The sequence below is a fragment of the Aythya marila genome (assembly GCF_965140915.1).
Source record: "Aythya marila genome assembly, chromosome: 25".
Taxonomy (NCBI): domain Eukaryota; kingdom Metazoa; phylum Chordata; class Aves; order Anseriformes; family Anatidae; genus Aythya; species Aythya marila.
This window is the reverse complement of record NC_139066.1, coordinates 4,548,845-4,574,362: the sequence shown is the minus strand read 5'-3', so window position 1 is coordinate 4,574,362 and position 25,518 is coordinate 4,548,845. Positions and strand designations below refer to the sequence as shown.

Below are 25,518 nucleotides of genomic sequence, written 5' to 3'. Positions count from 1 at the left end.
TTTTCTAAGTACAAGTGATAAAACTGCAATATCATCCTTCCACAGCTCAGTGTGCAGCGTTTCCCTATAAATTTTAAAGTCACTCCTTACTTGTTTATTGTGACTGTTATTGATATCAGATGAGTTTCAGTCAGCACAAACCATGACTCACCAAACCTCAGCAGAACTATTTGTTAATGTTTGTACAGCACTTTGCAAATGTAAAGTGCTTCATAAATACTCCATGCCACACGAACTAACTACAAATATGACTCAGGATGGTTGGGATAATAGGGCTCAACGCAGCACTATGTTAAGCCTGTTTCACCAGGCTGTAACCCTATTATATACATGATGGCCAGACTCAGACAGCACGCATACAAAATGCCTTAAAGATAGTAACATGTTGTTTTTCTCGTCTGATTTTTATTCCAAATTACTCTAATGTGTTTAGAAACTTACATAAATACATAAAGGAGGCAGTCTCAAAGTTCATTTTAGGCTAAAATGCAACTGCTCCCAGCCTGAAGCACCCAGCCACTATCTACCCATGTACACAGAACTACACAAAACATCAAATTAAGTTGAAACTGTAAGGGAAAGTTAGGCAGACCATAGTCATCCGCTTTGGATTTTGGCCAGAAACCCGAGTAAACTTTTAAGAATAATGTCACGGTATTTTTAATTTCAGGACTCATGTTCCAAAAACTGGAATATCCCTTCTGAACACTTCAGATTATCTTCAGATAACTGCACTTCGAGGGTTGAACTATCCCCAACCCACTAAGATTACAAGTAGTTAATAGGTTGTGATTTTTTTTTAAAAGAAATTCCACAACTACTTTGAGCAAGATAATGATAACGCCATATATTTAAAACCTTATATTGTAAACAAAAAAGAAAAATATGAAAAATGCACTATTCATCACGCCTTAACAGCAGCTCCCTAGTCCTTGCCATTTCTTCATTTGTTTTGCTTATTTTCTTCTAGTTCTTCTTTTTCCTCAATCTTTAGCTTTGTGAGTTTTTGCACTGTCAAAGCTCAAATTTCACATTTTCAGACATTTTCAGAATCTGTTTTTCTGTCTCTTCTGACAGAACTCAAAGAGCAAAGTTTCTGGGAGCCCCCCCAGCCAGGGAACACACTGGAAGCTACACGTTATCAGTGCCTGCTTGTCTTTTCAATGTTATTTATGCGCCATCAAGGGAACTTCATTAAATTAGTGTCAAAAGGGCAGACAAGCAGCTTCCTGCAGAGGTAACAATAGTCTTTACTCAGACGAGATTGCTGAAGAGACACTAACTATTGACCTACATAATATGTTCTGGGACATCTGTAAGCATCAATCTTCCAGCCTGACGCCTGTCTGCCATTTCATTTTAAAGCTGAGAGTTTTCCTTTCACCGTAAGATTTTCTACTCCTTGCCAATGGCCATTTTTTTCCTAAAGAACTAAATAACCTCTTTTTATGGGCCATAAAAGGCCTTGACAATGTGTCCATAATACAGCCCTAGGGGAAACAGACTCTGCTCCCATTGAGGCATAGGTAGTTCCATAGGTTCTCTCCCTTCTTAAAGGCTGATTTAATGATCTCACCCCTCTCTTTCTCCTGGGTCACTTACTAAACAATCCAAGAATAATATTTAGCATTTAGGAAACATTTTATCTCTCTCAAAATTCTCCAAAGTCTGCTCGAAGAAAGAGAGAAATAATCACGCCCTGTTTCCCTCCTCAATTACCTTACCCACTGGATGATTCCACTGTGCACTGTGACATTAATTTAACGAACTAATTATCCAACTATAACATGTATCTAAAAATAAATTTCAGGCTGGACTGACAGAAACGATCAAGAACTTTGCTCAAAGACTAAGAGCTGGATAGTCATGAAGCCAATCCACACTTTCAAAGCACTTGGCCCGTTTCAGCCTGCGATCCTGAGATGCCCTGCAAGCTAAATACTTCTGATGGTTCACCAGAACAGCCAGAAAACAACAAAAAGGCTAAGTGTGCTGAAAGAAATCCTGCAGACTGATTAAATCCCCACTCCAGATGCAGTGCAGCATCTCCTGCTTCCCAACAGCTTCCCAACCTCTGCTCAACCCCCTGAGCTCTGAGCACTGTTCGAGAGCTGCTGCCCGCAACTTTCGTAAGATTTTTTTGGGGGTGAAAAATGTAACTTATTCACTACAGAGGAGTGCTTGTGTTTTGTTGTAATCGCCAGCAGACAAGCCAGCTCCCCAGCCAGCAGCGCTGCTCGCCCTAACGCCCCACTGTGTATGTGCAGGGTGCAGGCACTTCTCTTCCAGCCCAGAACACGAATGCACCATCACTCAGCCTGAGCTGAATTGTTTCCATAGTGTGGTTTCTCTCACACCGTAAATGTGAGCATAATTTTTAGAACATGCGGGCATTGTTAACAAAACCCTAAAGTACAAAGCAGAGCTCAAATTAGAGGCATTGCTTCCTGTAGCATCTCTATGTGGTCACTAAATAATGGAGAGTGGAACAGAGGTGGGTTATTGTGCAATGAGAACAACGCGACCAGAGATCGCTATCAGGGACTGAGCAACACTCGAACAATATTGTTACATAAAACTTTTCTTTCTCAAATATTTCCACACTGCTAGGTTTGGAACGTGCAAACCTCACTTTAAAAAGCAACTAGCAGGGTAACTACAGTCCTGATGCTGTTTAATGCTTTAATTAATGGCGTGGATGATGGCACACTGAGCACGCTTGCACTTAACGATGGCTCCATGTGAGAAGGTTGCAAGGACTTCAGAACAGAGGGCCAAAATGCAAAATGATGCAGGGAAGTAGGAAAATAGTCAGAAATCCTAAAACAATGTTCACTAAAAACAAAAGCAAAGTAATACACTTCAGGAAAAAAAAAAAAAAGGCACTAAATGACCTCCCAAGGTCCTTTCCAGCCTTCCCTCCCTCTGATTCTGTGATCTAACATACTGCTGATACCAGAAAATTGAATGGAAATGCCTCAGCAAGATTGGAGTTCCTGTTTTTCATAAAACTTACTACACTACTAAAAACACCACAATATTTTTTAAGGCGTGAAGGTCTTAAAGGCATCGAGTACAGCCATATCATGTCATACTGGAAATGTACATTTCCTCTGTGGCCAATTTAAAGCGCACCGTACTGCTTTAGAGTACTACACTGCAGATTCTGGATAACTGAAACGTTGCTATTCTGAAACGAATATAAACAAAGAATTATTTAAAATCGGGAATCAATAGTAGGTATCATGTTTTCCATTTTCACATGGTGGACATAAAGTGATTGCCATCATGAGAGCATGTACTGTAACATAAAACCACAGTTACAATATGTATGGGTTCTCATGAAAATCAAAACTTGCTGACACTCACACAACCATTTACTTTTACTAATGCTCTAAAAAAACATGTCACTTGCTGAAAAGAAGATACTCCATGAAACACTACGAAATCATTGTTTCTTTTTGACTTTTTTTTTTTTTTTCAGGGGGGCGGCATGTGTCACTGCCTGACCGCCAGCCTACTCTGCCCAGGGTGAAGATTCTCATGCACACAAAGTTATCACCACATATCAATGGGTATTCACACCCGGTTTGGGGCCTAGCTTGTGATGATGCCAGCACAGTTTTTGCTTGATAATCACATCACCAAACACAATTTTTTAATTCTTATTAAATGGTCTTTGTTAACGTTGTCATCTAAGTGCAATTTACACTTTATTTTTTCTTCTCTGAAAACTCAGCTTCACGTTTTCCCTGAAAATAAAATGCTACTTGAAAATCACAACCCAAACTAGGGAGCCTGATGCTTTAAAGTTTGGTTGTTTTTCTGGGGGGTGGTTGGTTTGGGTGTTTTTTTTTTTTGTTTTGTTCTGTTTTAAGGCTGGATATCAAAAAAAAATGGGAACCTGAATTCTGAAACTGTAGCCTTAACTCTGCTGTGAATTGGCTGTACAATCTTTTGGGAGATCACAACCATTCCTCGCGTCTGTGACTGAGGAAAGTAATTCTTTCCTGACATACTGGTGTATTGTGAAACTTAAAATCGCACAAGTTCATTTTCGGATTGGAAATATTCAGGTGAATAAGGCTCAAAGATTACGGCAGTTATTTTTCATCAAAATATTTTCAGAACTGCTGCACTGAAACTGTGAAAAGGGAAATTTAAAAAAAAAAAAAAAAAAGAAGTGTTTGATACATTTCACCTTCATCCTTTTTCAAAGACAGCCCTACACTTAAGGAAGTCCTTTACCCCCCGCTACTTTGCAGGCCGATCTGTCAGCGACCTGCAGGACGTCACCCCATTTCCATGCCCTGGGATCTTGCCACTAATGCTTCTGCAAATTCTAACTAATTCTGACCAACAGCCCTTCATTTTCTTTAGAACAAGGATCAAAGAGAGCCACGTGAACAACTGCTGTCAACAACTACAGGCGTCAACTCATCCAGCACAATAAGCAACATAATGGCATTAATGTAGGAATAATTTAACATACTGTGAGTGTCACCTACAGAAATGCTGCGTAGAAGGTACTTCAGATGTTTTATTCAAAGTAACTGTGAAATAAAAAAGTGATTAAAATAAAAGCATTCTTTAACTAGCTGCCTGAGGGATGCATTAAACCAGACCCTTTTATAAGATGTTACAGCCCCTCAGGTTACTGAAAATGATTGTAGTAAAAACTATTCTCAGGCTGTGAATTAACAGCTTACCAGATGCCCTTTTTAAGCACTGTAACGTACAAAAAAAAGAAAAAAAAAAAAAAAAAAAAAAAAAAAAGAAAGGGGAGGCACTGTAATGTGATAAACTCACCAGCCTCACACATGCCAGTGTTCTGCAGGTAGGTACGGCACCGCTCCTTGTGCTCCTCCAGCGAGCTCCTCTGCTTGTAGCTCCTGCCGCAGAACTCACACTTGTACGGCTTCTCCACTAGAAAAATCAGAGAGCAGCATGAAATAACCACAGGGGACCACTGAAACACGCTCCCCCTGACATTCCAGCGTATGGTTACTGATAACATAAATGGAGAATGCTTTAAATTTCTGCTAAGTTGATGGGCGTTGTAATTATGACAAAATCAGGGTTATATGAGGGTGAAGCCCACCAGACACCCAGAGGACTTGCACAGCCCTCCTTGCCCCCCTAGCTCAGTGCCAGAAAAGAGACCTCAGTCAGACACAGCCCTTGGGAGCCCTGTGCCCTTGGCACAGCTTCCCTCGGGAAGCCCAAAAGTGCCACGGCTGGGACCACAACTGTTCTAACTGCCCCATTTTGGTCCCAGCTGCACTGATGTTTTTAAGGATCTCACGAATTTCAAGTTAAGCCAAACCCATTTGTGAGGCTTACTTCATTTCCAGAGGCATTTATTGTACAGCAAATTATGCTCCTAATTCATTTAAGCAAAAACAAGCCTGTTTGAAACTCAAGATAACCACGCAGCCTTTCCCAGTGCGTCATATAAGACTGGAGGCACGCCCTGAATTATTTCATTACTGCTTCACCAACAGACATTCCCTAACACACTTGGGCACAACGTCATCGCGAATGCAAGCAGCCTTGCATCATGTACTGTGCAAAAAGACCATACTCCCTAATGGTAATGCTACTGTTCGCTCATTCGTGTGATTCACTTAAGGAGATTTCCCTTATGCTGCTTAATAAGCCAGCTCTTAAAAGCTTCAGTCACAATAAGCCCCCGATGTGTCTGAAGCGTGATGTGTTGGGGGGGGACGGTCATGGCCACTGTGCTGGGTTCTTGATCAAATCAGAATCTCATTTCCTCGTGTAAGGTAATCCCATTTTTAACTTTGATTCTTTGTGAGGTTTATTTTATTCCTGTTAAATGCAGTGCAGAGATAACATTTATAATTTAGAACACCCTGATATGACACAGGATATACACAAATCAAAGAGCAACCATGACCTGGCTCCTAAAGAACGGCAGGAATTAAGGTTAATCAGTTTATACCTGACTTGTTATTCAAGTCACCTCAGCCCTGTGCCTCCATTTCTCCCATCTGTGAAGTGGATGCAATACCCTACCAGTGTTGAGAAATACCGCTGGCATTTGTTCAGCACGTTAAGACATTCAGATGAAAGGCACTACACAACAGCGAGGTGTTAACTGGCAGTAACCTTCTCTTTGATTACGCTCCAAGTTATTCCAATGGCTCAGGATGGGAATGGAAGAAAACCCCAGCAAAACATTTTCTCACTGCTCCTCAGGTTCCGAGCTTGTGAAAACAGCAGGGAGGCACTTTGCTCGGAGGCTGCTCTCTCCTCACCGCAAGCAGCTGTGACGGTGGGATTTCCCTGCTCTGTCCCCACCTGATGATGCTGAGCCCGTTCCCCAGAGGGCTCCACCAGCACAGCCGAGGGGTCTCTGCCCTTTGGCGATGCTTCAGAGCTAAGCAGGCTGAGCAGACCTCGCTGCCTGCTCTGCTTTCCACGCCTCGTGTCCCACTGACACACATCTGAAACACGTGAAGTGCCTTTGAAGTCACTTACCAGAATGTGTCCTTAAGTGACCTGTTAGCGCATCCCTCCTTTGGCAGGCATAACTGCAAAGATGACATTTAAAAGGTTTTTCCCCTGTATGTAGTTTAATGTGGCGGAGGAGGTTTCCCTTCTGAGTAAAGGAAGCTCCGCACTGATTACACTGGAATGGCCGTTCACCTTAAAATGACATACAAAAAAGGACATTTAATGGTTATGTGGGTATCACGCTATCCTCATACCCTTTCCTTTTTGGAAGAGGAAAGAATGAGATACTTGATCACTTTTTGCCTACAGAAACACACACAGCCCTTCCATTGACTTCAGTGGGAGTTACATGCAGCTCTGGGGTCAGAGCTTTGTGCAATATATGCATGACTATGGAAAACAACGTACAGACTTTCCCATGGAAATAAGTGTTCTGGAGAAGGCTGATTCCAACAAGCTAGCAGTTTTTAGAAAAAGAAGTCTTATCTCACTGCAGGTCAAAATCTACGATGCTCGTTGGTTTGTTGCCAAAGTAAAGCACAAAGAGAAATACAGCACACAGACTGGAAATGGCAGCACAAAACCAATCTACCTTGTGTTTTGTGGCTGACACAATTAAACAACATAGTGCCTTTCATCCAAAATTCTTAAAATGCCTCACAAATTTGCGTTTACTAATACCGAATCCCGATAGGAAGAAAGGTGGGTGAAGTGAGGCACAGAAAAGTGAGTAACTTGCCAGAGATCACACGCGGAGTCAGGGACAGAACAAGGAAATCCCAATTTTGGTAACCTTTTCTAAAAATAGTCTACATTACAAATTGTTATCCTGTCAGTATTGAGCTCTTGCAAGAATAATATAGGGATATTTACCAGTGTGGCTACGCTTATGAACCATCAAGACATTGAGGCTAATGCAGGCTAATCCACAGATATCACAATTCATTTTTCCACTAGCTGGCCTGATGTTGTCATATGAACCAGAATGTCTTTCCAGTTTAATGCTTTCATATTCGTTATATTCTCTGGGATAGGTGTAAGGTATTTCAGATTCTTCTGGGTTTTCCATAGGCTCTGAATTTAAAGCACTCTCCTCTCTGTCACTGTATTCACCTTTCACTTTAACATCATCTGCAGGTAAAACAAAGCACACAAATCAAGAAAATGATCATTTCAGATACCATGAAGTCTCTTTAAAAAATTACCAAAAATTACATAAAATTACATCAATACTTTCCTTACAGTTTTACAGAAACTCACAGAGATAAAAAAAATGCAGTTAAGACGTGAATCTTCATAGGTCATATACACATAGTGATACTCACAGTGAGATAACCTTTAAAAATATTGACCTATTTATTATTACCTTTGATGGATAACTTCCTTCTGCACATTACAAAAGCATAGTACAGGACAAACTTCTGTTCTTGCAATTACAGGGTACTATTCAGAATATAAAATAAAGTACTTGTTTCTACATCTGGCCATTAGCCTACAGAAATGAGTGCCACAAGATTTTCCTATGAATTGGAAATACAGAAAGACATGTTAAAAGGGATACTTGTAACTTCCTGTGGAACTTTCAAGCATGCCTAAAAAAAGTCTGATCCAGTAAGACCCTGAGTTTCCCATGGTAAAGATTCTCATCAATTAATCCCAATCAGTAATCTGAATCTTCACTTGCAATTGCAATTTTTATCGAAAGATCTCAAATGTTTCGAGAAGCATTCGATAATCCTGATACCCGTATTGAAGACTGCTGTATGAGTAAAACCAGTAAAGGTAGTAAAGATTGTCTGATAAATAAATATATTGCAGAAATGTTACAAGATTCGTCCAAAGTCACATTGCAAGCACACAGCAAAGACCACGAAGACTCTTGAAGACCAACATCCACGGCCTTGAGTAGGTTCCTGAACTTGCTGCTGTGTCCAGAGAAAACTCTGGAATCAAAGGCATCGCCTCATATTAATGCAACTTCACGACAAGAGAAGAATGGAACAAGTAGCTAATAATTTACTAACAATAATGTTCCCATGAAAAAATATCAGCAAATGGCTCGCACTACATAAACTGCTAATGATTCCTAACTATGGCTGAATTTCTTTTCTGCTATTAACTCCAGCATTACCAGCACGCTCATTAAAATCCTTACTAATTGATGGGGCAGCCTTTTTTTCTGCTTGAAGTGGACTTTTCTATCTAGATAGGAGCTGGGTTATGGCTGAAACTTGAGTTATGCCTCAAGCTACTAAGTGAAGAAAAGCATTAAGAGATAAAATACATTGTTTCCTGTTTGAAAGTATTGTTCTCATGGGCACCTGCTCCTCTCTCAGACTGAGGGTTAGACAGTTAAATATGGCATTTAATCACTTGTCCTTTCTCCAAAGTACAGAACATGGACTGCTGAATATGTATTAGCTCCGGTTCTGAGTAATAAACCACATCAAATGCTGAGAACAAACAATGGGTGACAGCAAAAATGAGGTGGCAACATAAAAGCAAGCACTGAAAAATAAAAATCTGGCAGCCAATACTTTCACGCAATCAAAATTTTCAACAATATTTTGGTGATAACATCGCTCCTCTAGCCTTGATGCTTGCACTGAGCCCAGCCGATCTATCTTACTCTGGGCTAAAGTGAATGGAAGGGGGGGGGAAACAGGTGGGCGATCATTGCTTCATCCCATGCAAGAACCCACACAAGGGTAGAAAACTCCAGGAGATTCCTTTTAGTGCCCTCCCCAGACGGTGACACCCACAGGAGGATTTTTTCCCCCATATTGTGTGTTTTTATCCCCTTATCCTAGACGTTTTTTGAAGTTCTGCGTTGGGACTGACTGCCCCAGCCCCAGGAGGGCTCACACAGGTTTGGGGGTTTGTTCTGAGGCTCCCATGGAGGCTTCACCTCCCAATGTGCCATGTCCCACTGCACCTGCTGCCCTGTTTCACGTCCCAAGTCCCCCTTCCACTGGAATGGGGCTTCCTCCGCTGCCAGATTCACGCCTGAGGTTGGAAGATCCCACTCTCTCAGAATTAGTTTAAGCATCCACTTCCATCACTCCAAGGAAAAGCTATTGCTGGTTGCTGAAAGCAGCTTTCAACAGAGTCACTTTTCCAAAAAAATGAGTTGTTCACCCCCATCTCCGCCCCCCAGCAGGAGACAGCTCCAAAATAATTTGCTACATCCTGCGCAGAATGGTAAAAGGAAGCGCATGCTGCAGCTGCACCTTGGTGGTGCTTTCAGACACAATTTCAATTCCCACTTTCTATTTAACGTCTCACCTTTCGTCTGCATTAAATGTGATGGCTTAGCAGTGGAGGACTAGCCGTAACCTCCTATTGAGCAGACTTCTCTACCGTTTTCTACCGTTTCTCACCACAAGTTCACAGCTCACAACTTTTCACTCTTGTACCGAGTTACGTCCCTGCTCGCAACACACGAGCGCTGCGATCCCCATGGCAAGCACTTGCTGACTGCCACACACTGGGCATCCTATGGTTCCGCTGCGGAAAATAATTGCCTCTGCATTTTCCATGCTGCATGTTGGCTGCTTGCAACGCATTTGTTTTCTTACAGTAACAGGGAAGGGCGCACCTGAGCCCTTACCAAGGCTTTTCCACCGCTGCCTCCCCCTGCAAGCAGCGCTGTCTCTCCAGCTGTCAGCGATATCCCACCAAAGCTCGAGCGCGTTTCAGTTTGCATGTAGGCGTTTAAAGAACCTCAACGGAAAAATTCACCTTCTGGTGACTGAGAGCAGACAGCAGAAGCCACTAAGGAAGAGGGTTTTTTTTTAAAAAAATCAAGCAAGGGTTAAGAAGTGTTGGAATTTTTCTATCCTAAGACACTCGTTAGCGGTCAGAGGCTTCCCTGCCAGGCTGGGAGCAGCCAGCCATGCAGAAGAAAACTGGTGCAAAGCAGCCCAGGGAAAAGATGGGTGAGTTCGGGTCTGCCCAAAATTAACCAAGTGGTTGCCGAGGTCTGAAGCAAGCAAATTCTTTTTTCAGCCCTGGCTGTTGCTCTGCCTGCTGGCAGGCAGAGGCAATTGTGTGAGATAGGAGACTGGCAGAAGTGTGAAAAGGTTTGGGTCTGTCACTTAAAGATCGTATCAACAGATTTGAATGAAATGAGGGAGTTTCCAGGCTGGTCCTCCTTAAGCAAGAGGAATGCAACTGTAACATCAAGCAGAAAAGGGATAATGAAGTGTGGAAAAACAGGAGTATCCTTAACAATCCTTAACAAACTTCCCCAGGTTGAAAAAAGCAGTGATATTATCTCTTCTATGCTTGGGAAAGTAAAGAAGTTGTAAGAGGAAAAACTATTCGTGGTGTCCAACACAGGTAACTATTTTTCTTGAGGCAGTTCATGAAGGTAATACATACTGCAGGAAAAAAAAAAAAAAAAAAAAGTTGTAGATTTTACACAACAAAGTACCAGGGTGATGTGTTAAGGCTGATGCACATGGTTTCATTTCCTGGGGAGATGATTACAAGATGAAAGACATACTCCAGAGTAATATTTTTGTTTCACCTGAAACACTGTAAAAACAATGGGTTCTGGAAAAAATCCAAAATAAAGCTGTGGTGGCAACTTCAGACTGAGTCACCACATGAGCAGTGCTTGTATACGTTCTATAAAACGCAAGAATAAAAAAAAAAGTCAATAACTGCAAACAATTAAGACAAGTTAGAGCGTTATCTTAGCTGTTCTGTCTAAGAGGGAGTCTCTGAAGGACATCCCCCTCCTCACCAATGCCCCCCCCCATATTTAATCCAAGACTTTGGCATCAAATATTGGGAAAAAAAAAAAAAAAAAGAATGTGAGTTTTGTACTGTTGTTAAGCAAAGTTTGCCAGAAGTGTTATGAAAAGCACAAAGAATAAAAACCAGAAGCTATTAAAGACAACAGCACAAAAGGGTGATGTTGCTCAAGTGTTTTACAAGGAGTGGGGTCATAATCATGAAATCCTCAGCACATGCAAAAAGTCAACTGGATAACAAAGAAACTTAATCATCTTAATGTGGCATTTTAATGATGCTGCTGATTTGCTATGCCAATTCAGAGATAATGAGCCCCTAATGCTACAGATGTTCAGCCAGACTAAAGAAAAAAATGAAAAAAAAGAAAAGCTTTTCTTGTATGCCATTTCCTAACTATCCAATTAAACAAATTGTGAAAGCATATAAATAGTTTACCAGGTTTTGACAGCTGTTAATAGGATTCAGATGCTGAAGAACAAGAAGGGCGTCTATATGTGCATGTACTGAAGGATTCTTGTGACTACCTGGATTTGACAGGTATTAACCAATGATTCATCACTGTTATCTCCACAAATCGTCCCCAGAAATAGCAGTACAAAACCCAAACGTACACATACTAGAGTCTGTCCCCTCCCAGAACGTGAGATTCCTTTACCTAAAGCAGCTTGAAGCACAACAGCCATACACTGTGAAACTGAAAAGGTCAGTGGAGTTTCCAAAGTCAAGTCAGAATCCTGCAAATTTACGAAAAACACCTCTACAATGGAATTAACGCAACGTGGGGGAAGATGTGTTATCAAGAAAAAGAAAAAAACATATTCCTGAATGAATATAAAGAGAGGTTTGCAGTACTTCCAACGAATTATAAACTGAACATCAATGTTATACCTAAGTACCTAAGTGTTTTTTTTGTCCTTAAATGATACATTACATACACATTGAAAATGTGGGGACTGTGAGCAATGGAGAGTTATAAAACATAACAGGAACATCAGACCATTAGTTGTTTTTTGTTTGTTTGTTTGTTTTTTTAACTAGAGGCAATACAGTCAGAGGCTAAGCAACTTTCCTACATGTTTTTCTGATATTATTGCAGACCTCAGTTCTAGGGACCAGAAAGGAGTTCAAGGCTTTGGGGCCTGACCTGGCTCTGCTGCCAGGGCACCCTTCTGCCACTACTGGCCAAGGCTCTAAAATCCCAGGTACTGCGCCCACTACTTCTACAGCACACTGGAAATCCATAGGATTCACTTCCTCGACTCACCAAAAATTATTCCTCGGACACAGTGGCTTTGATTTGATCTCTGTCTCCTCCAGCATTTTCTTGGTGCTGCTGTTCTGCGTCCGTTTTGAATAAAAAGCAAGCACCTATTTTGTTGAGATATACAGCATACTTGAGGGGGTAATTCCTAAATGAACCCGTGCAGAATGCACCTGGTGGAAATCTCACTTCTAAAAATAGGAGAGAAACTTTCATAATTCCCCTTTGTGGAGAGCACGCGCTATGGTAATGAGTTTCCTTGTTTTTATTGTGACTTGCAACAAAAATAGAAACAAATCAAATTGAAATGCAGCACTGAGAATTGGGAAAAAAAAAATAAATCAGGCATTGTTTCCCAAGCATTGGGATGTGTATTTTCTACTTCATTAATACCAATGTCTTTCTATTGTCAAAACACAATATAATTTATGTAGTTACATAATTAATTACGATTATTTTTTTTAAATGCACATCTCCAAACTCATGTGAGCCAGGACACTTGAATTAAATAATTGCTTCTTCAAGCACCTTATTCAAACATATACTAGTATTTTTCCTATGAATCTATCTTCCTATACAAGTCTATAATATCTATAACCTCATAATTGATATTTCCCATCTATTACCAACTTTTTGCCCAATAATAATCTAGTGTTTCTTTAGGGGTTTTGTTGAAAAGATCACTGAAATATGTTAAAATTAGACTAACAAAAATACTGATAAAGGAAAAATCCAAAACCGAGTTCTTCCAAACCTGGAGATAAACAGGACAACAGCCCAGCAGCACCACACAGCACTAGGCCAGGGTTTAAGGAAGGAAGTGAAAAATAATGCATTTAACTGACACTACAAAGAGAATTTGGGGAAGCAGAATGTTATTACCTGAGGCAACATGGCTGGGGGATAGGAAACTATGCTAAAACTAGCATGAATTTTATTCATTTATTTTTTAAATTAACGTAAGTGTCAGTAGCTTGCTGTTTTCCTCAATTGCCTGTACCCACAGTGCTGCCCAGGAGAACAGAGCACTGAATCAGAGGGAACAGCATCCCACATTCCAGGGTCTACCAGTGCCCAGATTTTCCAGTCTCTCTCAGATGAATTTTGTTTCACTTATGACACCTGTTAAACATTATCCTTCCAAACCTTAGGGTATTTAAAGCCTCCCTCTGAAAAAGAAAAAAAAAAAAACCCACAGAAGATGAAACTGAGTTCTTCTCTTACAGTTAGATAAGATCACTCATAGAAAACATTTCTAAAATTACAATTCCTAAAGTCCAGAAACCCAGATACAATCACAACCGTTAAATCAGACTTCAATTAGACAGTTAATCAGAGAACATCTGGACCTAACAGTCAGACTGAAAAAGGCCACATGTTAAATTCAGATAATCGCCTTCATTAGTTATATCAAGGGACCTATTACTAATATGACCACTCAGGCATGATCACCTCTGGTCAACTGCTTTTTCAAATGAACTTCAAATCTGAACTTCAAATCTTTAAACCATATTTTTATTTAGCTTTCTGAATTCATCTCCCAGAAGTCTTCGTTACAATGTGGCGCTGTCTTACATTTGATACTAGAAAAAAATGATATCATACAACAATTTGAAAACCAGGGAAATCTGTGATAAATATCAGCAGAGCTTTTACACCTACAAACTGAAGACAGGAGCTTGTTTCAGATGTTGCTCAAAAACCTCAAACAACGTAACTGTCACAAAACCAATTGTAATGGTTTGATTCAACTACAAAAAAAAATAAAAAATCTAGCAGTAAAGAGCCTGGATTCTAAGACTTGAGCTTTAGACCATAAATACTCTCTCTCCAAATCAATATTTCTATAGGTAAATGCTAAGATTTTACTTTTAGCCTCATCTTCTGCAGAACCTTGTGCATCCCTGTGCTCCCTCAGGAAGATTCAAAATCAATCCTGTTTGGCAGAGGGGAAAGTTTCGCAGAATTACGGAGTTTTGGCAGTTGGCCCTGTTGGTCGCAGGGGCCAGGAGCAGGCGCAGCTCAGAGCCCTGCAGAAGCGAGCGGTGTGGACACACTCAGCAGGAACGCCTGGAACCAAGCTTGGAATGAAAAAAAGTTCGTAACAGCTCCTGCAGGTCAGCAGCAGAAACCAAAACAGGAACAAGAGCTGAAGCCCATAAACACGGTGTGAGGGGAGATGGTGTTGACAACGCGGAAAAGCTAGCTTGAGGTACCAGAAGTAAAATATGGTGTTGAGCACACGGTGCAGACTCTGCAAAAATCGGCTGAAAGCCAGCCAGCAGCAAGACACAAACCCAGTGGAAACAGAGCTTCATCAATTCCAACGCTCATGGAACTGCTCGCTGCATTTTAGCCAAGTTTTGATTCTTGTGGATTTCTTTTTGCTTTCCGATACTTTTCCAGCAGCTCAAATAGTAGTAAACCTGCCCATTAAACTCCCACTTTTTGTGCCAAATGAGCAGCCTAGTCTGGGGGCAAAACATGAGTCATCTTAATTAATTAATTTCCTTTCCACCAGACCATATTTCTAAAAATAGATGATTTTCTGCAATGACATTTGAGTTCCTAGGGCCATTTGCCTTGCCCTCGCTTATTTACTGATACACATGGAGGCGGCGGGGGGAGCCACAACTCACCTACCCTGGACTAGATTTTGGTTTAATGCTGAAAGAGTTAAGTATTTCTCTCTCCTTTAATTCCAAATAATTATTTGGTGTGAAATGGAGATGCACATTGTACAAGAAATGAAGAAAGATACACTTTAAAGAGCTAGGGAAAGGAGTTCATAACCTACTGAATAACGCTGTGTGTCCATTCTCCTTCCGGACTGCCTCATCTGAGAGCTCACACTGCTCACCAAGATATCTCAAAATCGAATTCTACTTTCTGCTAACTGTAACGGGTTAATAACAATAAGAAATAGCTGCACTTTTCCAACGACTTGGCAGCCATCTGAATACCGGAGTTCGCCTCCCTCTGTCCCAGCTCTCCAGGTGCAGGGCGGCGTGAGCCGACGTCAGTCACCTGCAGGCTGCGGTGACACCGAGCTGATGTCACCAAACGTGCCCAGCAGCATCCCCGCTGCTGCTCGTACAGTACCACGGGGCTGCGACAAAAGTCGAGAGGATCTTTTGTCGATAACGCCGAGCCGCGGCTTTCAGTTCAGGCAGAGCCACGGCAGCAGAGCCCTGACACAGTTAAGCGGCACAGCCTCCTTGCCGGGTTTTAACACTTACAGAAATCCCCTGTTAAGTGAACTTCTGCAGCAGAGCACCGCTGATGTTGTGAGATAACCCTTGAGTCCCATGAGCGGCAGGGCTCGATCTGGGCTTGGGAGATGTAATATTCTGATAAAAAACGGCACTTCCTTTTCAGGCAGATAAGTGCGTGTGCTCGCAGCACCGCTGGAACCTCAGTGCGCGCCGAGGCGAGGGTTTGTCATCCTCTCCTGTCTCACTCCAGCCTTTTAACCGCCCCCCTTCGCACACCTAAATGCAGCAGCAATTAGCATCCATAAACCACAAGTGTGGCTTCTATTTCTTTTCATTTCACAACCATGAAAGCTAGCTAACATTTGTAATGCTGAAAAGTTGCCTGCCTCAGAGGAGGGAATCAAGACATAATTAAACACTTGTGCCTGACTGTGCCTCCCAGAGGCAGGAATGCACCTTTTAAAGTGAATTTTTCAACTGAGGACTCTTCAACTTTGGCCACTGAAGGTAGTGGTGACGGGGCGCATAAAGGAACAAGGGAAATTAATGCTTCCCCCATGTATCTGCCTCGCTGCTTGTCTCTTTTCTGACTAGATACAGGAAGCACCATGGGAACGGGGTATTTTTATGGTTGCGGGCAAGCATGCACCATGTGCACCACAGCATGCAGCTTCAATTCCCTTGAGGCAAAAAAAAAAAAAAAAAAAAAAAAAGGTTTTTTCTTTCCTTTTTTTTTTTCTTTCTTTTTGTTCTCCATCAAGCTTTTAATTAACATACTACTGTAGCCTTCTGCCTGCTTGTCCTGTATTTAGCAGGCATGGCAGCTGAAGGCCTTTTAGAAAGGGTGTATCGCAGGACAAGTTGCGTTGTGTTCAGTGAATGGCCCTCACTGTGGCAGCATTGACACACGACCATGTCAGCCAGCCTGTTTGCATGTGCTCAGAGAAGTACAAACACGAAAGTACTTGCTGCAAAAGCGTATTTTCTTACACCAAAAAGAGCACCAGTCGTGCTGACATTTCAGCCCTACACACAAGTTTACTTACTGCATTCAGGAAATTTCTGTAGCCTTTTTAAAGGATCACAGTATCACTTTCTGTGGACCTAACATAAAAGGCACCACCAAATTAGAGACAGACAACATCTAGATTTGACCAGTCTCCATCTCCTGTTTGAAGTCTCAGAGTAAGTCCCCACAATGTATTTAAAGACTGTCATCCATTAATAACACAGGCTTCACAGAAAAACTGTGCAGTCTAAGAAACTGGATGATTACCACTTACTACGAATGCTTACCGAAAGAAAAAAATGCTTAATGAACAAAAAAACAAGCATTATAGCCAAATATTAAGGTGGTGAAATGCAGACTTCTGAAAAAAAAATAAAAAATAAAAAAAAACTTGAAAAAAAGAGTTTTCTGTGTTGTGGGCCATCATCAATGGTGAACTGTGAAAGACTGAAGTGGAACTGCTCACTCACAAAAGGAAGGGATCATGGACACCGTGATTAACATTTATGAGAACCACACATTGTGTGTTATTTCTCTTCAAATCTGATATGTAATGAGAGCGTTAGTGTTTGCACCAGGCAACGTGCCAAATGGCAGAGGTGTTTTTTAGGCAGGGCATAATCTATTTCCCAAAAGCCACCACGGATACTGACAATATTTCTGTTCTGTGATTCTGGAGAATACTATATATTCACTTTTAGCAGGGTTAGTGATCCCCGAAAGATAATACTCCCACCAGGGCAGTACTGTCAGAGTGCGGTTTCACTTATCTGGAACTCAGACAGATACTTACTGACCCACAAGGACTGCTCAGTGACTAACATAGCTGTTACTGTCAAACTGCAACAGCAAGTCATGGAAGCCAAGATTATTCGTGAACTTCAGCATCCAGCAGCAACCGGACTGGCACTGGGCTTTAGGAGAAATTTAACTGCACCTACTGATGTTTGCACTGCCCACAGCACTAGTGCAGCACGCTTAAATATTTAAGATTTATTGTGCTTTCAGTATCAGAATGATTGTAGAGAAACGCATGTGAATCAATGAAGTAAACATAAGAAGTGTTTAGTTTTGTGCCATTTTACACTGATATAATGTAGCTTTTTTTTTTTTTTTTGACATTTAAAGGAGTTTTCTCCCAGCAATTATCTCCTCATTCCTGTACTGAGAATTGCAGAATGGAGCACAGAGGTACCAAGTGGATTCATACTTACTGTATAATGTGAATAAACACTAAAGGTGAAGGAGTATCACAGAATGAACTGATGCTCTATTGACATTTATAACCTTATCTTTGAGAGGATGGTCAGGCACTGGAACAGGCTCCCCAGGGCAGAGGTCATGGCACCAAGCTGCTGGATTTTGGATTGTCCAAAGAACATTTGGACAATGATCTTGGACATAGGGGCTGGGTTTTGGGTGGTCCTGTGAAGATCCAGGAGCTGGACCCGATGTTCCTTATGGGTCCCTTCCCACTTGGGATATTCTCTGATCTATGAAATCACGTAAAGGATAGACAAATATGTGGACTATGGCTGTGATCATTTCATCAGCTAGGGGATCTGAAAGAGATGTCAGATGCCCTGGATGTAGAAAAGGCTCAAGCCTTCCACGTTCTGTGGCTAAAAACATTAAACTTCTCTTTTTAGGGTAAGCAGAGCAGAACTCACCTGCCCAAGCTAGATTCTAGAATGCAGGCATCTATATACTAAGCTTTTGCTGGCTCTAAGTGGAGTCCTGACAAGCAGCAGCTGCTCTGGGGACACCAGGCACTTCATCCTAAGGCAGGCAGACAGATTTGGTCAGAAACCTGCATGCTCCTTCCATTGACTGTCAAGAAAAGCCAGATACTGGTCCACTTCAACACCAGTGCTGTCTGTACACACCTAAGTGAGATTAATTTCACCCTCTGCACAGCCACTTCTGCTAGTGCAGTACTCCCTTGAGTGCTTTATGTTGTTTGGTACTTGCTATTTTGTAAATAAATGTTTAATCTTTAATAACGTGGAAGCCTGAAACCTGAACATTTCACTGCAGTCCAAAACAAAGTCATCACATTTATGTTACAGGGAACAACCAGGTTACTTGAGCAACCAAAACAGAGGCAATCCTTTAGTGATTTACTTGATTTATGTGATACGTGAACCCTACCTCAAAACTACTAACCAAAGCCACAAACATAATTCGTCTTGACACTGCTGTGGTGCCATGGACATGCTGTACTTGAAAGGCAGCATGAAACTGGCAAAACAATGCATGTCTTTTCCTCAGTGTATGTACACCACATCCTCTACCAGGCAACATTTTTCACTGTTTGTGGTTGAGACCTGGCATAAATGAACATGCTCAGCTCACTGGCAGGAATGTTTATTAATGCTGTGATTTTATGAGCTGCTTGATCAAGGAGGAAATTCAAGGTCTTGCTCTATCTATACGTAATATACAAAAACACACAAATTCCAAGAGCCTGTAAGATTGCCTTAAGTCCAGCAGCTGTTTATCTTATATCTAGTAAGAGAAGAGGCCCTACTAGTTTTTAAAGATACACAGAAGTATGTCTTTATGCAGGACCTCTTAGATTAGAAATAGCATATATTGTTTTAGTATTTTACTCATACCTGTGTCTTGGTTCAGAGTTGTATAGGAAGTATTTACTGCTTGACCTAAATGATTAACTTGGTAAACTGATCACCCTTCTCTTCACCCCTGGTTTTAAGCAGGAGATTACTGCTAGTTTTAAATTCTACAGGGCTGAGTTGTCCTATGAACTTGAGATAACCTGTCCTTTCTTTCAAAAAAAAAAAAAGAAAAAAAGCTGTCATGTAGCTTAACAATATTTATTAAAAGCACTAGCCTAATGCACGCATTTGTCATATGCAAACTACTTTTAAGAGTTCACGTGCTAAAACACACACTAAACGAGGTCACCATATGCACAAGCTTTTTTTTTTTTCCTTGCTATCCATATTTCATAGCTGCTGTATAAGTGGCCTTTCTAAAATGCATGTGAGGTTCCCTGATGGTTGTTCCTCCTTTAGAGCACGTTAAAATGCTCTGAACTAATTGTACCATTATTTCATTTACAGACATGCAGGCAAAACAGAGCTATCATACAGAATAAACTTTGTAATTACTCTCACAGCATAATCAGATGAATAAAAAGAAACCATAACTATTATTATTCATAATTCAGTCCCCACTTTACCTCCTGCTTCTTCATTAGACTGATTGAGTTCTTTCATATCTTCTACGTTTTCCATACTTTCCATTTCCTGGGATTTGTTCAGATTACAGTCTGTCAAAACTTCCTGTCCTTCTGAAACAAGCAAATTGTTAAAAACAGTAACTATCAACGCTCCATTATTTCCAAGTTATTGCCTCTCAGTATCTGCAAACTCCCAATATTGGTTCCAGTACTCACAATGCTCTTCTTACAGATGCGCTTGCTGCAATTTCACTGAGCGGATTTGTTGCTGGAAATCATACACAAACTCTCACGCAGAGTATGCACCTTTAAGTCCTGAGCTTTTTCTCCAATTTAACTATTCCAGACATTGTCCCAAATAAGAACAAAACAGCAATGACTTTGCAGATAACTCAATATATTCTATCTATTCTACTAACTGCTGCTAACAGGTAAGCAAGCAAGTTCTTCAGAGCATGCAAGAGGAATTACAGCTCTACTTTGTTCATCAAGGGCAAAATATTATTCACTCTGGCCCCAGTCCAGGAAACTGCCACTTCAAATCCAACTGCACTTCTCAGCTTATTGCACATATCTTTTGAAATATCAACATTATCAGAAAGTTTTCTGATGATTGCTGTGGCAGCAGTACGTGCCAGTACTGCAAGCCTCTTTTCTCTGGAAGAAAGTCAGATTTTTAACTATAGCAAAATTTATTTGGGTGATTTATTTTTTTTTTCAAATAAAGCCTCTTTCATAAAATACATGATACAGACCAGTTCAATGGTAGGTATATTTATTTAAATTTCAGATATATAACTTAAAAAAAAAAAAACTGACATTTTCTGTGAACAATCCTGTGAATTTTTAATAAATCAAGCAATTTAAACGGTTACTATCCAACTGTTTAAGTTCATAGCAAAATAAACAATGCTTCTCAAGCTAAGTATTACATTGGATCAGATAGAGTTTTATATTTTGATTAGCAAGAAAGTAAAACACTTGTCTAACTCGCACAAAAGGTTTGTTTTCATATTTTCAGAAATGCAGTCAACCAAAAGAATCAAATTATTCTTGCTTCCCTAATCAAAACTTACAACTATACAGTGTTTTTTTTTTCTTTAGTATCATTTTCCAATATTATACTGAACTTGAAGTTTTATTCCAATGCTCGAATTTACTTTTCCCCTTTAATACCTGTTGTGCAGTGTCCTGGGAATATAAACTAGCTGCAAATCTTATAGTTTTCTCCATTTAAAATGAAAGTTTTCAAGAGAGAGTAAAACAATTGAACTTGAACAGTGTAGTACCTGCAGCCATGGGCTGTTCCTGAGTATTACTTAGGTCCATACCAGCCTGTGAATCTGCAAGAGACACAGAAAAGCAATCTGAGTTGCTTAATATTTGTAGAGCCATTCACGACATAGCTAGTAATCTTACAAGTTCCTGGTTTCTTGACTAGAAGCAAAATTGAAAAAGCAAAATTCTCAAAGAAATTACTACTAAATAATTACGTTCCATTGTACACCTTCTTTACATCTTGAGCACTGACTATCACGTGTCCAAAAGTTGGGTTATCTTCTAACTTCAAATACGTATATATATAATGAAAATTATTTACATGTTCAGTTTAGCTTCTCATTTTGCACCCTGTGAGCACAGCATAGTGGTGGTAACTCTACACGAGGTTCTATAAAGCATGAACTACCAGATATTTCCAAATTCCTTTTTCAATAAAAAAGGAAAGACCCTATAATCTTTACAAAATCTAGTTGGTCTAATTCCCACTTGGAAATTCTGGTAGGGATCATGCAACAGGAATGTAAAAAACCTTAAGAGGACTCCAGATGTGGCCTGGTTTCCAGAAGTGCTGAGCACTCAGCAGACCTCTCAGAAGACAACGCAAGCTGCAGATCCCACCCCCTCCAGTGCCCCCCTCCAGGGTGGCGACTCCAGCTGGGGGCACAGCTCTGACCTGCCCGGATAAGTCTTTACTCAATGCCTTGCTCTCTTGAGATTTCACTGATACCAGAGCTCATTTTCTTAACAGTGGCAAAGCTACCTGCTTCCTTCCCCCTTTCTTTCCTCTCTCTCTTTTTCCTCTTTTTTGCAGATCTGAAAATCGTTTACCATCTTTGTACATAAAAAAGTAATAGCTGCAGGACTCGTAAAATTCATTCCTGACAGTTACATAAGAGAAATGCATATACAGTGGCCGTGAGGTGTTAACCACTAGTGACATTTACCCCATAATTATCTATCTTTACCACCACTACATATGGAACATTTTTGTGGTCTCCACAACGTCAAAGTATAAAGCCCTGTTAACTCTGCAGGAAAGAAATCTAGCATCAAATGGGGTTATCCAAAACCTGCATGAACTGAGCATGGACTGAATTGTCCAACGAAATAAAGGCAAACTCAGAGAAAAAAAAATAGATCTATCCAACAAAGTTTTTGTTTTATTTTCAATGTTTGGTTTTGTCATCTCCTAAACACAAACATTCAGCTCCCATTTTTTAAGAATGAGTCTAAGAGTTATTGCTCTTATCAAAGAACAGAAACAAAAGGAAAAAAAATTTTGAAAAAAAAAAAAGCCTGTAAGGATGGACCTAGCAATGACCCAAACCATCCAGCAGTAGCCTGAGATCTTCAGGGCACAACTCCTGCCTGAAAACAAGCTGTTAAGCTATTAGCACTTCGGAAATGTGTCCTAAAATTAAATCAGGGCTCCTGCCCTTTCATGCAGATGTAGCATGAATGGAAGCTTTTCATTAAGTTTCTTTCATTAGTGAGAACGTTGTCTTAACTTGTGTCATAAGCAAGGTCATGGAATTAAATAACAAGTTCAAATATTTACTAAGTCTGAATTTAAAAGCTTTAACTATGGGGTTATGAGGTATTTTTATTTGTCTTTGTTTCATTTTATCATACCAGGAAGAGTGAAGTACAAAGAAGCAAATGGACCGATTTATATTGTGAATACTGATGGGGAAACATCAGTAAATACACGGTACACAAACAAAATTCTCCCTGAATTGGTTTTAACCTTACATCAAAATAATACAGATACTTTAATTAAACAAATCCTTGCAACTGTGCAAATAATAGATCTTTAGGCAAGACAATCAAATCCTCAACATTCGGTAACACTTGAACTTGATTTAAATTTCATTCAGAAATCATCTGCAGGAGCCCCGTTTGGCTGGTTAAGCACCGAACTGGCCCAAGCCCTGGGAGTAAGCAAAAAGAGCGCACCCTGCACGGGTGGGGTGGGGGCGTGCTTCAAGATTTGGCAGTAATTCTGCCTTCCAGGGGCTGGCAGAGGGTCTTGAAACCAAAACCTAGAGCCCCGCTGAGGCCGTTTTACTTCAGAGAAACCCGCATCTGTTCCTGTATCAGCAAATTGTTCCAAAAACCACCGCATTCACCAGGACGCCTCCCCAACACGCAGCCTCTCCACTAGGGATGCATCCCTGTCTGCAGCCTGCCGGGTGAATTGCACCAGCAGAAGCCTGTGCACGTGGGGCTCGGTGCTACACCCCGAGGAGCCAGCCCCCAGCTGCCCCCAGAGGGTAACGGGCCAGCAAATGGCACTGCCTGAGCCCCACGAGGAGCCCCTGGAAGGGCTCAATGCAGCCAGGACTCAGACACCCACCTGCTTCGTGCAGACATTGTGTATTTATTTACATTTTAAACTGTACAAATTCCTGTCCATGATGGGCTGCTGGGCAGTACAATCCTTCCAAAGAGAGCAGCCACATACCATACAACATTTCTTGTCCACGGAGAAACATCCCAGTCTTTGTATCACTTCTAAGCCTCAAGAGCCACTCATCTGACCCTGGCTGCTTTATGATACCAGTCCTAAGACACTTCTCACAGTCTTAGTGGACTCTCAATGGTTAACCTCAGGTCTCCTTCCTGAGTAAAATATTTTCAGCCAGATCCTTCACTGTGTCCCATAAGTGTGCTAGAAGGAAAAGGTCTAGGTTACTTCCATCCCCGGTTCTGTACAAAGACCACATTTCTACCGAATGCTCAGAAAAGCACAACATGGGAAATCACTTACACAACACGTTAGTCTTCCCAAGCTTCAAAGAGATCCACTGACTAGGGTGCATGGAAAGGAGATGCTTGTCCCGTGTGTGCTGCAGCTGACGCACAATGTTCATGTACAAAGCAGAAGTAAAATTCATGTGCTTTTGAAACCAATCCTTAGTCATCCTGTGTTCTGCGCCAATAGCCAGAGTGAGCACAAATATTCAAATAGCTTGGTGGAGAAGCATTATGGCATTTCAATAAATAACTATATTAATGATTTATCCTGGTACTTGACCAATTTATAGAAGTAACGGAACGATCTACCTGTGTTTTAGCCAAACAAAAAGAACTGTAGGCAGCAGAACTGGAGGTATGTCTTGATTTATTATAGCCCTATCTGCGTGCCTGCAAAGTGAAAACTGGGCCATTGCCTTTTTACTGCCAGCTGCATTTTTCAACCCAATAGCAGTGCAAAGGGGACATCTTTTTAAATCCCGTATACTATTAGCCCTTCTACCACAGCATATAGAGCAAACACAGCTAAGTTTCCTCCCCTTTTCAGTTTTAAGAGGCAGAAGCAAGCCAAAACAAAACTGTACCAGTCTTGGCCACTGCCTCAAGATCCTCACAGCCCAATCCCTCACAGCTGGCAGCAGAGCCAATGCCTTTGCTGGGGACAGCAGCAAGCCTCTGCCACCCCAGTGCATTCTTCACCTTCAGCCTACGTTATACTACTAAAGAGAGGAAACCCATCTACTCCTGCCACTGAATGGCCTTCTTCAGCATTTACAGTCTCAACAGCTTTCTGTAAAAAGTATCTGAGCCAAATAAACACTTTACACCTTCAATACTAGGGCCTCTCATACTTCTCTGCACTCAAGCACTATGCGCTGTTTGAAATGACAGAGGTAGGTTACATGCACACATTATTTTGGGAAGAAAACATGATCAGCAGTGTGCAAGTGAGGGTAATATTTTGCCTGAACTGTAGCACTAACCTTCCAAAACCAGCACAGCATCTTCTAGTAATTCAACACGCTTATCCCAGCACAACAAATGGAAACGACAGCGAGGGGTCAGTTCTTGTTATCTTTGAGAAAATCAACCAGTCATGAAGAGATGTACCCAAGGAAAGAGAGCAGATCTTGGCTTACAGGACCCAGGTCTCTAATATCGACTCTTGCAAGCACCTGTTAGCCAGTCAGCGACCCTACTGAGCATCCTCACACCGAACACAGACAGCCAAGGAAAGAAACATTGCCCCTTTTTCTCAGCGACAAATTTCCCACTGACTTCAGTGCAGCCAAGATTTTACCCAAGACCCACAAAACCAGGGATACGTAGCAGTTATTGTGTCCAGAGGTAGTACAGTATAACGCCATCTTTTACATTAACTACATCCCTGAATGTAACAACCGTAGACATTAACTGCTCCTCGATCCCCACACGCAGCACCAAAAACCCAAGGATTACTTACACATTCACTCGTAAGCGTACCAAAATCAGGGAGATGGAAAGCGACTTCTTAAATTATCACAGTTGCAGTGGCAGAAACAAGCCCGTT

The 25,518-nt window shown here is 41.2% G+C and overlaps 1 protein-coding gene across 7 annotated transcripts in view; it reads right to left on the bottom strand.

The window, feature by feature from the left end:
* The window catches only part of IKZF3 (IKAROS family zinc finger 3), a 35,966-nt gene that overhangs the window by 9,603 nt on the left and 845 nt on the right, over positions 1-25,518 (bottom strand). For 3 of the 7 annotated variants that reach the window (XM_082778936.1, XM_082778938.1, XM_082778935.1), the window contains exons 2-6: positions 21,221-21,274; positions 19,932-20,042; positions 7,354-7,611; positions 6,505-6,672; positions 4,810-4,926 (exon numbers count right to left, since the gene is read on the bottom strand). In XM_082778936.1, the coding sequence (XP_082635062.1) occupies positions 4,810-4,926; positions 6,505-6,672; positions 7,354-7,611; positions 19,932-20,042; positions 21,221-21,274 (708 nt within the window). Of the gene's footprint in view, positions 1-4,809; positions 4,927-6,504; positions 6,673-7,353; positions 7,612-19,931; positions 20,043-21,220; positions 21,275-23,982; positions 24,145-24,952; positions 25,334-25,518 lie in introns of those variants that run through there. The other 4 variants (XM_082778934.1, XM_082778939.1, XM_082778933.1 and 1 more) reach the window with 4 other exon arrangements.